Genomic DNA, 16,781 nt, shown 5'->3' with positions numbered 1-16,781 from the left:
TTTATATGTTGACATCCAGTTATGCCAGCACCATTTGTTGAAGATGCTTTCTTTTTTTCATTGTATAATTTTAGCTTCTTTGTCAAAAAATCAGATGTTCATAGGTGTATGGATTAATATCTGGATCTTTGATTCAATTCCATTGGTCAACCTGTCTGTTTTTATGCCAATACTAGGCTGTTTTCATTACTGTAGCTCTATAACAGAGCTTGATCTCACGGATGGTGATTCCTCCACAAATTCCTTCATTGTACAGGGTTGTTTTGGCTATCCTGGGGTTTTTTGTTTTTCTGTGTGAAGTTGAGTATTGTTCTTTTGAGGTCTGTGAAGAATTGTGTTGGGATTTTTTGATGGGGATTGCATTGAATCTGTAGATTGTTATACTTAGTATATGTATTTGTTTTTATATGGTTATATGAAAATGTGAAATAAACTATTTTGACTTTTAAAATGCATATTATGGATACTAGTAATTAGGAAATCTTAGAACAATGTGAAGATTTTGTGTTTTGCTTTCCTTTTTAGTACTTTTATTTTTGGAGGTTATGATTGTACAATTCCTCCCTTCTCTTCCTTCTAATCATCTTTTGTGTACCCCACCTTCCACCCCTGTAGTGTTGCATCATCTAAAATACATTTCCTACATCTGAGGATCGGGATTATTTTAGAAGGTCAGGCAGAAAAATTCTAAGAGCCAGGTGAGCAGGGATTTTGCTGAGACTGTTTTTGAGGTAGAGTCTCATGAGGATTACTTTCTACCTTTAAGCTCCCTGCATAAAATCCACCTGCTAGATAGCAGGCATGCTTGTCTCATTTACACGGTGCTGGGCATGAATCCCAGAGCTTCATGTCTCATAGTCAAACACACTACCATGGAGTTACAGCCCCAGCCTCAGGGAAAACAGTAATTTTTCTTCTTATCTAGTTTTGTTACTGCTTAATTTCCATTACTCTTTCCTAGGAAGTTTATGCTACTATTGAATCAATATTTTTCTAAAACCTGTTCATAACTGAAGAAATATACATGCATTTTCCTCCCATGCAATGGCACTACTTTGTTTTCAGTATTAATGACTTTTGTTTAATTCTTCCCTCATCTACTTTGTGTGTTTACATTATGACTTTATTAAATTTCAGATTTTCTTCTCAGATGATTTTTGAAAAGCAACATATTACATTTACTTCTGTCTTAGTCATTGTTCTGCTGCTGCAAAGAGGCACTATGACCATGGCAGCTTTTATAAAGGAAAGCGTTTAATTGGGGCTGGCTTACAGTTTCAAAGGTTTCATCCATTGTCATCATGGTGGGAAGCATGGCAGCGTGCAGGCAGATGTGCTGGAGAGGTAGCTGAGAGTTCTACATCTTCATCTGCGGGGATCAGGAAGAGTATGAGACACTGAAGCTACTTGGGCATTTAAAACCTCAAAGCCTACCTCAGTGACACACTTCCTCCAACAAGGTTATACCTCCTAATGGTACCACACCCCAGTGACCAAGCATTCAAGGCTATGAGCCTATAGCGGGCATTTCTGTTCAAACCACCACACTATTATTAAAAGTTTGGTCATGTTAAATTCGATAGACTAAAGAAAAGATTACTTGCTAATAGAGTTGTCATCTATAATGCATATTTTTCTTTTAACAATGCTTTCGTGTTATTAAATAATGTTTTCTTTTTGAGCTCTTCCCTTATCCTAGTGTACACTGTTTTGTCAAGTCTTAAGGGCAGGGACAGATCCCAGATCATTTTTAGTAATTACAATTTTGTTCCTTAGTATTTGTATGATGATAGACAAGACAGGAATCCATAGTGAGAGCTGATGTTTATTCTGCACTTTCTAGGCTAATGTTTCTGGTGATCACTGGTCGTCCTTGCTTCAAGAAGCCACAAGTGAGGCCTTGAAAGTCTGCTTCTCTCCGCTGGCTGTCTTCTTGCAAGCTTTGTTACAGTTCAACCGTAAGATGGGAGCAAGGTATAAGAAATCTCTTTTTTATTAGCTTGGAACCAACTACTTCACTGTAAACCTCCTAGGAAATGATCAAGGGAGGATTTATAATGAGATAAACTAGTAAAGTAAGCTTTGTAATATTCATGTCTTGTTACTCCAGGAACATTTCATTCTGTATTGCAGTGAGGAAGAAAACATTTCATGTTTGTTTAACAAAAAATGATGCATAGATATAAATATGAGAAGTTTGGCATGGCAGCATGTCATGTGAAGATGCCCTTGAGGTTTTTTATTCTTTTCTATTTTAGGGTGAGCCAGCAGTGTAGTATCTGTTCTAGAGGCAGACAAAAATCAGAGTGACCCTGGCTGAAGGTTATATTACTAGAAGTTTTGCTAATTTAACAAACTGGAAAAATTAGCAAATGTTGGAAACCAAGGCTATTTGTGAACAATGTTTTTGTGTCTGGGAAAGTCAAAGGCTATTGAAATTAAAAACAAAAGTTTTGATAATATTATTAGAGGTTGGGGTGGAGGATCACAAACATGAAGAACATTACTTACAAGTCATATGTGTGGGTGGAAAGTATTTAAAATTTTTAAAAGTAACATGGTTCTAATAAGTCAATTCTAAATGAAATAATGATTTAGGGATAAACAATACGGACACTGGATACAGAATTGGTATTATAGAAATAGAGCTCAATATATATATATAAATATGCCCTCCTCAAAAAGCCAACCCTCACAAAATAAGACGGAAGGATGGATTAAGATCCTGCCGCTATCCAGCAATTCTGGCATTATTTGTAATTTTTCCCTGGCAGGGAGCTGGGGGCTCTTTGTGTATTTGCATGCGTACAGTTTCACAGAGAAATGTTCTGTCTGTAAACAGCTAATGAGCTGGTGCACTGCTGTTCTCATTTGTCTAGACTTCTTATCATTGCTGTCATTGTCACTATTCGCCCCTGAGTATACAGTCTCGGAGGAAGCTGTGATTGTGATGTAACCAAGTGTGGGACTTCCTTAGTCCTACTCAAACTAATTGCTATTTATATGATCCTTCTACTTAGCACTTCTAAAAGGAGTTGTTTTATGTTATTTCTGCCACTAAGGAGTTTTGAGGGTCATAAATGTTAGTAAGTTAGGAGAGAAAGAAGTCAGAACATAACTGTAAATCATTTTAATTATGAGTTGAATTCACATATTGTACATCTCCTTGAAGATGCTAAAAACTTGATTTTACACATGTGGCCTGTTATCAGATAATAAATATTTGTTGTTCCTATGTAGCATGGCTGTTACTAGTTGTTTAGTTGTTTGGTTGGTTAGTTAGTTGGTACTTCTGTAAGAATTATTTTTCTCCCATGAATTTTCTGGAATTTTGAGATAGGGTCTTACTGCGTAGCCCAAGCTACCTTGGATCTTGTGAGCATTCCGCCTCCCCATCGTGCTTGGCTGATTTTTCTGTAACTGTGAAAAACGATGACAGGGGAAACACCCAGAGATGCTCATGTAATTCAGAATCTTCTCTCCGTTGTATGTCAAGTGAGCTTCAGTTTGCATGTCTGCAGTAAGAATAACAGTAGTAAGGTTATGAATATTAAGTATGACTAAGTCTATTAGTGCTTTGTGCATAGTAAACATTTAATAAATAATAACTATTGCTTTTCTTATCAGAATAAAATAATAAAGTAATCAGATAAGATTTTCAAATGAATGAGAAAGGTAATATATGTGTGAGATTAGTATATAAAATCCATCATAACTTAAAGACTTTGAAATAATTGTAAATGTCTTTCTTCTAGAGAGACGCGGCGACTCTTGGAGAGAGTAGTGTACCAGCCTGGCTATCCCAACTCAATTGTATCAACGGCACGTTGGTACCTCTTAAGACACCTCTATGCGAAAAATGACCAGGAGCTCATTGATGTAAGCTGTTAACTTCATTAAAATACTAGAGTTATCTTTTCAAACGTACCCTGCTATTAGTGAAATTTTAACAGATGAATATAAATTTCTTGGCCAAAATACTACGATTAATGTTGCATTGCGGAGAGTAGAGAAATAGTTATTTACTTGGTTTGAAGGTTTAATGTGTGGTTAGTTAGTGTTTTACATACATTTGTTATAGAATTCTTACCTTGGCATTATAATAGTGAAAACTAAGATTCTTTGGCATGAAAAGCCATGGTATTAATGCTTTGCTTAAAAATAGTTAAGTGTAGATTCAACAGGAAGCCATACTAAGTTTTCTTTGAGTAACCATTTAGAATCCAAAGTCCAAATTACTGTCTACCAGCTCCCGTGGTGTAATGGTTGACACCAGTGATTCGAGTTCCTATCTCAGTGGAACCTGTTGCTTAGGGAAGAGACCTGGTCAGTCGTCCTCATCAACTCAGACCATGAAACCCAGTATAAACGGGCTGCCCATTTATGCCCAGAGGCATGTTTCACTGAGGGTGGAGAGCAGTGGTTTAAAACTCCTCTATCAAGACCAGTTGTGGGCTATTTTGTAAAGAATTTCATATCAAGTAATCACTCTTGTTGTGAAGGCCTGGCTTAGATCCTGCAGCCCACTGTGGGAGGACATCCACATCTGTATGCACATTCCTCCACCCCATATGTATAATAGTAAATAGAATTTATACATCTACATACGTGTGCATATTTACCCACCCCATATGTATAATAGTAAATAGAATTTATACATCTACATACGTATGCATATTTACCCACCCCATATGTATAATAGTAAATAGAATTTATACATCTACATACGTATGCATATTTACCCACCCTGCATGTATAGTAGTAAATAGAATTTATACATCTACATACGTGTCCACATTCCCCCACCCCGTATGTTTAATAGTAAATAGAATTTATACATCTACATACGTATGCATATTTACCCACCCTGTATGTATAATAGTACGTAGAATTTATACATCCACATATGTGTCCACATTCCCCCATCCTGTATGTATAATATTAAATAGAATTTATACATCTACATACAAATTCACCCACTCCGTAGTTATACTTCCATCAATGGATTTTAAAAGTGTCTTCATTTATGACTTTCTTTGGTCTGTTACTGTAAAAATAGCATGAAATTGTTAGCCATGTTGGGACATGGAATTTAAGGTAACCTAAATCTGAGTAACTGGGCATCGTCACTCATATTTAGCTCTAGAATAAACCTTCTCATAGCCATTTAAATAATATGATTGCATATTAACCATGGATGACAAGTTTAGATTAAAAGTTATTCTCACATACTTATCTATTAATCAGTGTAGTTTTACGAACTTTCTTAAGTGGAAGAGAAGGGTAAAATGTTAAGGAACTTGTCAAAAACGTAGTATTTTTCTGTGACCTGTGATCACGATAAATATAAAAGTCATTTACCAGATATACAGAGGTTTATCATTGAGAGGGGCTAATTCAAATCCTTACGTAGCAAAATTTGCAGGTTTATCAGGTGTCCTTTGCGTTTCTGAACCTCTCGTGAATAGGGTCCCAACTGTTCCTCCTTCCAGGTAGTCTTTCTTCTGGTGTAGGGGACAGGTAGTGAGGTAGTGTCTCCCGCTGGGTTAAGCTCCTCTCATAGTGCATCTCGCTGTGCAGGTGGAAGCTGTCTGTTCCCATCCACATCACTGCCCTGAGAGGCTGAGAGGACACAGGGCCTGGAGTCAGTGTGTCAGTCTCCGGGCCACGGCTGTAGCAGTAGCAGTGCAGTCAGTGAGTCTCCGAGCAGGAGTCCCGTGTCACCAGGCAGAACCTTGAATTGCCGTACACTCTCTCCTTAGTTTGCGAGAAGAGCAGTCCACTGCTTCCCAGTACTTGACGCCAGGCAAGCAGAAAACAACTGAACATTTGGTGGAATTGCCCCTTCCAGCCGGTGGAATTTGTGACAACCCAAAGCCTAGAGCTCAGATAGTGTGCATGGCTCTAAGCAGAGTAATGCCATCAGGACAGTCCTGTATAGCGCAGTCTCAGGTGGGGTCGGGGTTTAAGGTGACAGGAGTGTAAGCCTTAACTTTGTGCACAGTCGGTAATTATAACAGTCAGGGTCGCCATTTTTTTCTAATAAACAATGCTTACTTGTTAGCTTTAGTTGAGTCGTTTATGATGGCAAAACTGAACAACTGCACCACTATGGTTAGTGTCACCCTCTCTGTCTGTGACCTCACAGGTGTTGGTGAAGAATGCTGAAACCCACAGTGATAAAAGGACACTGGAACTGAATGAGAAGCTGTCATCACAGTAATCGTGGTGTGGACTACAGTCAGAACTGAAGACAATAGGAGGAGGCAGCGAGACAGCATTTTCTCAAACTGTACTGTATCTGCTGGGTGTGGTGTGCACGCCTTTACTCCCAGCACTCGGGAGGCGGAGGTGGGTGGGTGGTGAGTAACAGACCACCAATCAGTAAGATTCCATCTTGACAAAATAAAAACAAGTAAATTAAAACCTATAGTTTTAATCATCCTTTGCTTTTCCTTTCTTTCCATTTATTTAGATAAGTTGAAGTTCTTAAGTTAGGGGTATAACTTTCCAGTAATCTTTGATCTGCTTTTAACCTGAAAGACATGACATCTCTGACATGGTCCTCATTCCTTAGTTGTTTTTTGTATGTTTGTTTGCTTATTTTTTCTTTCCTAGACAGAGTTTCTCTGTGTAGCCTTGGCTGCCCTGGAACTTGCTCTGTAGACCAGGCTGCCCTGCCACCTGCCTCTGCCTCCAAGTGCTGAGATTAAAGGCGTGTGCCGCTGCCACCCAGCACAGACCATTGTTTTACATTTGCATGGGTAGAATAGGGTTGCTTGTCACAATAAAGCCTTTGTAGCCATTTTACAAATAATATGAAAAAGTAAATTTGTAATCTTTTTTAAACTCCAGAGTTCATGAGAGCAAGTCTTGAAGTGTGCACGTGCTCTAGTAGTCAGTCAGCTGGCTCCCTTCAGACCCAGAGAGGAGTATCACGCGAGTGCCCGTAAGATGTGCACTGCTAATGGATGTCTGTAAAGGGTAGAACGTGCAGTTAGCTGCTTGCATTTAAGAACAAATATTAATGAAAAAAATTGTTGAAAATGATACTATTATTTGTGCAGTTTCTTCATTCATGATGAAAAAACATGAATTACCTGAAATAAAACAAAAATCATTTTTATATTATCAATATGAGACATAGTTTTTAAGTTTTGTGTTTAAAAATTTAAAAGCAGAATTACCCATTTTTTTTCAAAAGTAATTTATATATTTAAATAACCTATATGTCACTTACTTTGGATTGTGGTTTTCAGTATTTCAGTGGGCATGGTGGTGCATGCCTTTAATTCTGCACTTGGGAGGCAGAGGCAGGCAGATCTCTGAATCTGAGATTAGTCTGGCCTACATAGGAATTCCAAACCAGCCCAAATTGCAGAATGAGATCTTGTCTCAACAATTTTTCAGATGACTCTACAGAGGTATGTGTCAGAATAATTTAGTATGTGTTTTTGCTAAGCCAGCAGGCTCATTGTATTATTTTGTGAAATCATATGAATCGGTAATACCTTTTAATTAAGTTGTACTTCGAGGTTCTTCTCTTAGACAGAATTGTAACCTGGTATTTCCCCACTGCGGTGGAACACTAGAGTCACTGACAGCTATTGAAGCAGATCCCTTTAGATGGGAGGATCAGAGCTCAGGTCCAGATGGAGCGGAGCAGTCTAGCACTGGTACGGATGAACACACACCGTGCTCCTAAGCGGATCAGTGCCTACAGCGTGACCACAGGCCACTGGAGATGCACTGCAGGAGTGGACTCTTGCCATCCGCCTGCTCTGTGGGTATCATGAGCTTCCCAAGGTGACCCTCTTCCCCATTTAGATTAAGGGACCAGTTTCTGGTGTAGGAAATGCTTTCCTTCAGCACGGGAGGCAGAGGCAGGTGGATCTCTGTGAGTTCCAGGCAACCTGGTCTACAAGAGCTAGTTCTAGGACAGGTTCGAAAGCCACAGTGAAACCTTCTCTTGGAAAAATGGAAGAAGATGCCTCTACTTAGGATTTGTGCCCTGAAGGTCATTTATGGTGTGTTTAGCCTTTGCTCCAACCCACATTCAAATGATAACCTTTGGATTCTTTTGCCAGTTCTTGCTTTGAATTCATTTGCCAGTTCTGACCTGAAACCTGAGTTTCCTGGAAATTGGGGTGGTAAGAATGTCTTTAATGCAGCTCTCTCTCTCTCTCTCTCTCTCTCTCTCTCTCTCTCTTTTTTTTTATTTAGATTGTATACATGCAGGGTATCCTGTGCCAAACTTAAAATCCGCTTTCTTTAACTTCTCCTTTAATGTCAAACAACCTTCTCAAAGTCAGTTCAAAACAAGTCAACATTATAATATAAAACTGTGGAAAATTGAGTTAAATTAAAATTAATTTCTCCAAGAACTGATACTCAGTATTTCATTGCACATTTGGTTTTAGAATTACAGTGTGTTTTCTCTTTGGTCTTTTTTCCCCCTTAACCTACTATTAATTAACTAGATACTGATAGTGTTACTCAGCTCCCAATGGTCATCTTTTGGAGGAAACACACTTTAGCTTCTGAGTTAGTTCTGGACCACTATTATTTGCTTGGAATCACTTGTCATGGTTTTTACAGTGTCTCCTCTATTTTTGGTCAGAAAAAAAGTAAAGTGTTATTTTCTTTTTGTATATTAGCAACTATATGAGCAATTGACATGTTTTCTTTAATTTGGGATTCAGCACAAAGTAGGACTGGATAGGAAAACTTGGGAGAGTTAAAAATGTTAGTTGTTTGTTTACCTGCTGGTAATAAACAGACTGAGATGACTGTCTGCGGCTAGTCATAGCACAGCTCGGTTTCTCCTTTGACATAACTGTAATAACATAAAAATGAGGCAGGTTTTAGGATATGAGTCAGTGTAGATTACAAATATGTTTTTTGCACAATGAAAAATTAGGAAGTTTTGTTTTTGTCAACTTTATTCTTGCTTTTTTGCAGCCCTTCCTTCCTCCTCTTTGAGTTCCTCCCATGGCATTGGTTCTAAAAGGTAACACCAGGTTTCATAACGAACCTCACTTTATAGACAAAGATGTTCTGGTTTTGCATACATACCTAAAAATATGTATTTTATATATCATAGACTCTATATGAGAGAAGTAAGCCAGAACATTTCATCTTGTACAATATATTTTTACATTTTACATTTTTAGTTGAGAAAACAGGCACAAGAGACCTGCCGTGCCCCAGAGACCACTCTTGCTGTCTTGCTGGCATGGCTATAGTTTCTGTGTGGTAATTTTTTAACTTCCTATTGCTGATTAGGGAATTTTTCATAGCAATATTTCAAATTCTAGTTTATCCGAATACCCTCTATAGCTATATACTTTCATAAATGCTACTTTTTACTTTAAAATATTTGAAGTAGAAAATTTTGTTAATAGCCATTGTTCCTCTGTTCATAACCACCAGGAGGTGGAGTCTGCATAGATATCCATGAGCCGGTAAAAGGACAGGATGTGTGGTGTAGATACAGGCATTTTATTTGACTTTAAAGAAAAAGAAAATTTTCAGGATAACGAATAGGTCAGGAAATTAGTATATTAATTGAAGTAGCCCAGACATGGAAAGACAAAACCCGTTCTCTCCCCTGTATGGATCCTAATGTTAAGTTGTATACATGTATACGTGAAGGAATGGGTCATAAAGGTAGGAAGGTGGCCATGATGGGAGGAAGTTCTAAGGAGGCAGGGAAGGCTAACAGGATATATGTGACATGAAACCAAAAAGGGGACAACCAGTAAGGGGGGTACAGGTAGCAGGAAGCAGGGCCTGGGAAGAGGAGGGTCAACCGAAACAGAGTGTATGAAACATGCCATGAAGTAACAGATGCTGGGTGAGCGTCATTTTCTTGAGGAAACACTGATGCGTATATGGTCACCACTAACTGGACTTGGGTGAGTTATAAAAGGAATAAAGACATGAAGTTGGTAAGGGGATGTACTGAGGAAGTTTGAGTGGACATGTGAGTGGTTATGTTCAAAATACCTTGGGTTTGTGGATGAAATTCTCAAAGAATAAATATTTTTTAATGCCCATAATAAAATTGGTTACTTTGTATGGCCAACTAAGAAACAAGCAATGAAACTAAGAAACAAGCAACGAAGAAGGTTGCTTAGGGGTTAAGAGCATCTGATACTTTCCAGAAGACTTACTTTTGTTGGGCAGCTTACAGCTGTTGTAACTTCAGCTCCCAAACCCTCTTCTGGCCTCCACAGGCGCCCATACAGAGTTGAGATCTGAGAGTTTTCCCTCTTCTGTGTTACCATGTCCATCAATTTCATCATTGCTTAAGACAGGTCTGTCGGATGTTCAGCCCTGACATCCTACATGTAACAATATATGAACCAAACAGATTGTATTTATTTATATGGGAACATACACACACACTTATGTAATAACAAAGCAAGACACCAACAATGGTTTTTGAGACAGAGCAAGGGGTTGCATGGTAAGAATTGGAGAAAGCTAAAGGGGGAAAAATGTAATTATAGTTTCAAAAATAAAGTTATTATGCAAATAAAATACCTTTTTCATAAAATCTCATCAATAAGTATTTCTATCTAATTCTCTTGTTAAATGCATTAAATTATACTCACATACCAAAGATATATGTTCCAGACTGGTGGGATGACTTAGCAGATCAAGGTCATCCTGAATTCTATTTGTAAAACTTGTGTTGACTGGAAAAACCAACTCCTCAGAGTTGTCCTCTGGCCTCCACAGGCACACTACAGCATGTGTACCCACATCCATGAGGAAGGATGCTTAAAAGAAATCCCACACTAGCAGAATTGAGTATAATAGAGGGTTATTTATTTAGGGGTAGACTCACAGACCACAATCCTCTGCTGGAACAGGGAACAACAACCAAATCCAGCAACAGGAAAAGAGGCTGGATGTGCACTTTACATCATCATAAATAGTATGAGGCCACGCCCAAGTGGGCGGGTAACTTAAAGGCTACGTGCATAGAAATTCCTACAGCACATACACACATCACTATGCACACACAGTATTTTCATAAAGCTTCTCAGACACACACACACACACACATTCATATAAAGAAATTTGAATGGAGTTACGCTAGGCAGGTGATACTGATCCTAGCTGCTACCAGGGTGAAAATCCCCCAAGTTGTTCATCACTGTTAGTCAAAGGGCCCTGGATACTCCCTAAACAATGCAAACTATTGCCATTGTTCTTGGCTGCTCACCAGAACTAGATGGCGAGATGCTATTGGTGAAGATTTCACACCTTCAAAGGATATGGAAAATTCAAGGAGGTTTCCTGGCTACTTTTTCTTTTCTTTTTTAAGATTTATTATGTATATAGTGTTCTGCCTGCATATATGCTTGCAGGCCAGAAGAGGGCACCAGATCTCATTATAGATCATGTGGTTGCTGGGAATTGAACTTGGCATCTTTGGAAGAACAGTCAGTGCTCTTAACCACTGAGCCATCTCTCTAACCCTATAATTATACATATATATATGGTTTTTCAAGACAGGGTTTCTCTGTATAACAGCTCTGGCTGTCCTGGAACTCAATTTGTAGACCAGAATGGCCTCTAACTGGAAGGTACTAGGTAGGCTGCCCAGGGGAAAGGGTCAGTGGTCCTGCCCGGCTGTGACCCTGTGACATCAAATGGCAGGTATGGTAAGATACAGCCATGGCTGCAGTATAACCACAAATATGGTGGTAACCAACTGCTTTCTGATTGGATTTAAGACCAGGAGGTGTTGTAAATTTGGCCAAGAGTTAGCCCGTAGATTGAAACCAAAAGAATGAACCTACTACTAGTATTTTGCTAAATGAACAATGCCAACTGTCCTCTAAATTCTTATTTCTGTACCTATAGATCAGTGCAGATCTCAGACCTTACCAGAGAAGTTTCAGTGGACAGGATTAATGCAGGAACTCACAACTGGTCTAAATAGAGAGTACACGTGTCTGGAGTGCTCAGCCACATCACACTCCTTCCCCGAGGATCAGGGACTATTTTGGGAGAGAGAGCTGAAAGATTATAAACTGGAGGTTGGAGACGACCTGAGCAATAGCTCGTGCTGGAAATGACAGCATGCCTGCACCCAGAAGCTCACAGCAGCCTTCAGTCAGCAGTCCAGCCAGGAGCAGGTAGAGGCTCCCAAACTCCACCCCTAGCTCAGGTGCTGTTGACTGCTGATGGTTTCTGGGGAGGGGAGGGGAGCGTGTAACTGGGAGGAATTAGGGGAAGCTGGGAGGAGAATATGATCAAAACACATTGCATGTATGAAATATTTTAAAGAGTGTTTTAAGTATGAACTAGATTTGTGACTTTAAATATTGTCTTTTGGTCTTTGAATTGTCTATAAATTGATAAATTCAGAGTCTTAGCTAGATAGCTAATAGTGATGTTCTGATGCTCTAGTGAGGTCACCAAAGTTTTTCGAACCAGAAATGAACGAAACAAAGTACTAGAACGAACTGTTGCTGCAACCCCTGTACTTAGGATAGAAGCCCTTGCAATAGGCTCACATGGTAAAGAGAGGTAGGGAATGGTCTTAGATCTGAGAGGAGGAAGGAAAGCAGTGCTTACAGAAGATGCACATGGGAAGCCACCATCTGTGAGTGGTTGAATTGGCTTGCTCCTGCAATGCGCCAAACAGGCTGTGCTTTTTATAAGGCCACACACATTAAATTTGCATTGTTTTGTAAATCTTAAATAACACAAATCTCTACGCCCCTGCCTTTTTAATGTCATTCCCTCCCTTTGTTCATGCAAAGTATGCTCATTGTTTAATCTCTATATAGAAAAAATGCTTATAATTTTTTAGGCAGTTGTAACTTTTTTGGAAAAACCTCAATAAACTAGTGTAAAAGATTGATCTGCACTGTTTAATGCTCTTAGAAAGTAAAAGTAGAGACAGCTTTTGTAAACACATAGCTCAGAGGTTGGGAAATTAGGAAGATGGCAGGTGGGTACAGGGTAAAAGACATGTTTTCCTGAGTGTGGACATCTCTGAAAGTGTTGATTTCTCTTATGTTTGTGACACAAATATGTCTGGACACAAGGAAGAAGCTAGATGGAACAGATGGGTTTTCATGGAGAAAGAAGAGGAAGTTACAGAGAAATAAAAATATTGGTTGAGATAGAAATTTACACTGATGTATATATGCAAGGTGCAATGAAGCCACCAAACTGGATCACTCTGAGGGTAGAAAGAAAGGCTTGTTGTAGATCCAAACTGCCAGATTATCTCTCAGCACCAGAGAACAGCAAATGGAGGGAGAGCCTGGCCAGCTTTAAGTGGACAGGTAGTGGTGGGGGAGGCCTGTGAGCCAGAACAACCTGGGAGTATCAGAAGTGGGGTGCAAACCAGAATAACCTAGGAACTAGCACCAGGGCTTTGACCCATTACAGTCTTCTTTGAGTTCATTGGAAACCAGAGGCCCTTGCTGGAGTTGGCTGCATGGGCATCTGGATAAGGAATTCATGGCTTTTTTTTATGATATAAAACCTGCTTCAGAAGGTTCTGAGGAATGCTGAGTTACATTATTTCTTTTTTTTTTTTTAACTGGCTAGCCATCCATCTGTGGGCTGCCATTTTTGTGGTCCCTTTCGGGGGACTGCTTTAGACTTAACAATAAGAAGCTTCTGTAAGATGGAGGTAAATACACTTCTGAATCTCGTGAGGCTCCTGTGCTGAGCTTGTGATTTTAAGGCTTTTCTAGAGCAAGCTTTCTGGACACTAGTTCACAACAAGAACTAGAAATGCTGAATAATATGTAAATATTAAAAAATAGTAATAAGCTTTTGTTCCAGTCAAGTAGCTTGTAGGGAAACCCAAATTAACATCCAGTATCTTGACATGACAGCAGCCAAACATTTGCATCAGCCATGATGTTCATGCTCATGTACTTTCTGTAATAGCCGTTTTCCACCAGGCCTTCAGTACCCAAGAACTCACACAGAGAGACAGACTGAATACCTACTGTGTGCCAATGCATTCATTCAATCTCACAACTTTGTGCAGTAAGTTTCCCCACTTTAGGGGAAAATTACAAGGATCGGAAAAACTCATTCCTGAATTTGTACTTTTAGGCAAGTAGAATGTACCTAAATGATCATTGCTGATGATGTCTGTTTCTCTTCATTGCTGTAATTCAAATAAATGTGGAAGAGTGGTGTGTGTGTGTGCGTGTGCACACATGTGCACACATTAGTTGTTCTAACAAGCTGTATTAAGAACGTACCATAACAATTTGGCACAATCTGTGTTCTAGAAAGGAACCTGAAGAGAAAAGCAGGGTCCTCCAAAGAAAGGGGAACTCATCACCCTCTGTGTTTGAAAGGGCAATGTATTTATGTATGAAATAGAGGAGCAATAAAGAAAGCATTTCAGTCTTTCTGTACTTGTTTACACTGGAGGACCGGCCATCTTTGGTAGGCAGAATCTAACAATTCTTGAAGCAGCGCTAGTAGAATGCTAATGAGTCACCACAACCCTCGAAGATGACACTGCCTCTTATGAACGCCACCTCTTCTGCTATATCATCGATTATCTTCTGTGGGCTGTTCCTTCAGCACCTGGTTCTTCACAGTATTCACACTCCCATGGTACCCACTCCCAGGCAAGTCTTCTCCACTCATAACTCCAGTAGCCTTTTCTTTGCTGATGACTTCCAAAAAGCTAATTTCCATCTAGATTTTATCCAGAGGTGCCACTTTTCTCATTAATCACTGGACACGATTTGACTGTCCCCAGATAACTTGGGTGCACAATCCCTGCCCGGCTGCATGAGTTCCCTTTTTCTCAGCTCAATTGTGCTTCTTCCACCCTGTCTGTTCCACATACACCAGGCGAAGCAATATCAAGGACGAATCTAGTAAGGTTAGTTACTCTTCTATTTAAATTGCTTGGGGCCTATCTGGAGTCCTTAGTATAAAGCCTGTTTTCTCAACATGAATTACAAGACTTTTGTGGTTGGTCCCCCCATATCCCTACATTGTCCAGCTTGTAGCCTCTCCCCCCATTCCCTGCATTTTCCTCCTTTCCCTGTCTTCCAGGACACATGTTAGGCTCTGACTATATTGAATTTCTTGCCTTCCAGACCTATCTCCCCTCTACTCCCCTCGCTTTAACATTCATCATAGCTTTGCCCATGTATTTGCAAATGTAATTATTGGCCTTTTCTATAGACTCTTATTGTCATAAGATCAGATATTAGCCTCCTATCAAATATATGGTTTAAACATAAATTCTGCCCTCCGTATCTGCAGGTTACTCATCTGTGGATTCCATCATAGGTAAAAAACGTTTTAAAAGTTGAACCTGTATTGAACAACAACAACAAAACTGGTTTAGCAAAACTATGTAAGACTGACATTGCATTAGATATAAGTAATCTAGTGAGGTTTTAAAGAACATGTATGGCAAGGCATGTGGCTGGATTGTAGAGTATATGTATAGTATACATGAAACCTTGGAGTCACTCCAACACTGGAACAAATAAAATATACAGGTTTCAGCAAATGCTGCATGATTTTACATGAGAGTTCAATATGCATGGATCATCATACCTGCTGATGTCAAAGGACAGCCATGTTTCCATATTCTGCAGTGCTGTGTGTGTGTGTGTGTGTGTGTGTGTGTGTGTGTACACGCATGCATGTGCTTATACACACATCTAAGTATCCTTTCTGTTGCTCTTCTCATTCCCTTGAGACAGGGTCTTTCATGGAACCTGGGGTTATACCAGTGTCAATAAACTCCAGAGATCCTCCTGTCTCAGCCCACTGCAAGGGCAGATGTGGACATGCCAACTTTTTATGTGGGTGCTGGGATCACAACGCAGCAAATGTTTTCATCCACTGAGTCATCTCTGTGGCCCCACACTGTCCTCTCATGTTTTGATCTTTGCAAACCTTTTCATTTGATGTAGTCCCCACCCCCGCTTTAGTCACTGCTACTACTAATGTTGAGAGATTTTTCCAGGAGCAGGCTCTAATAAAGGAGAGTAAATTCTGGAAGACACTAGTACCCTTACACTATCCAAGACTGTGTATATAAAAGCATACGAGCCACTTTATCATATGTTCTGTGTATGATTGCAGAGTTACAGTGCTCCAACATTAGCCTGCATTTGGGGGAGAGGAGCCCAACATTTCCTAAATGATTAAGCAAACACATTCAACATGGAGTACATGCCATGCCTCTGTCTTGGCCTCTCATAAAAAGCGCTTATTCAAGCGGGTAAGATTCCTGGGTGAACTTAAGTGGAATAATGCAAGGGGAGAGAGGTCCAGTGCTCTGCTGTCTCCTAAACAGAGATTAGATGTTGTATGCCCTTCACAGGTTCTTCAGCTTCAGAAGCTCTGGGCGCGAGTCCTGGATGTGTGTTTAGAAGGTCTTTGGGATCGTTTGTCTATAATGTGAACTTATGGTTTGGAATTGTAGGTCTGAAGGGTATGTGCATGATAGAGTCGGGACTTGAAGAGAGGAGAGGAAAGGAAGAGAACATTTAATAGATGCTTCCCAATTGCCCTCTAAGTCACTGTACTAGTTTATAGGCTTACTAGTACTTACTGAGAACTTTTGCTTTGTCTCTCTTGTCCATGCAATATTATCAAGTATAAATAGCTCCTTTGATTTTTCTTTAATATTAAAGTTAAACATTTTTATACTTCCACTGGTTATTATATTCTGCTACCTGTCCATATCTTGTGACCATTTTGAAAATAAAATTTTGAATGTATTTTTAGATGATTTACAAACATTT

General features: G+C 39.5%; 1 protein-coding gene and 1 long non-coding RNA gene across 9 annotated transcripts in view; one reads left to right on the top strand and one right to left on the bottom strand.

Annotated features, from left to right (window-relative positions):
• Skic3 (SKI3 subunit of superkiller complex) overlaps nt 1-6,430 on the top strand; it is a 98,242-nt gene extending 91,812 nt beyond the window's left edge. For all 8 annotated transcript variants that reach the window (XM_050122167.1, XM_050122170.1, XM_050122175.1 and 5 more), the window contains 3 exons: nt 1,844-1,974; nt 3,756-3,879; nt 6,149-6,430. In XM_050122167.1, the coding sequence (XP_049978124.1) occupies nt 1,844-1,974; nt 3,756-3,879; nt 6,149-6,223 (330 nt within the window). In that variant the 3' untranslated portion in view covers nt 6,224-6,430. The remainder of the gene's footprint in view (nt 1-1,843; nt 1,975-3,755; nt 3,880-6,148) is intronic.
• A 409-nt stretch (nt 6,431-6,839) lies between these two features.
• Nucleotides 6,840-15,628, bottom strand: LOC126488597 (uncharacterized). Its single transcript, XR_007588751.1, has 3 exons — nt 10,176-15,628; nt 8,763-8,836; nt 6,840-6,975 (listed from the first exon to the last, which is right to left on the bottom strand). It is a non-coding gene; the product is annotated as an uncharacterized lncRNA (long non-coding RNA).
• Nucleotides 15,629-16,781: the final 1,153 nt, after the last annotated feature.

Source organism: Alexandromys fortis, unplaced genomic scaffold, assembly GCF_014885135.2.
Source record: "Alexandromys fortis isolate MF-2015 unplaced genomic scaffold, M_Fortis_MF-2015_v1.1 scaffold_163, whole genome shotgun sequence".
Lineage (NCBI taxonomy): Eukaryota > Metazoa > Chordata > Mammalia > Rodentia > Cricetidae > Alexandromys > Alexandromys fortis.
Note: the sequence above shows the minus strand (reverse complement) of the source record. Positions and strands in the feature narration are given on the sequence as shown.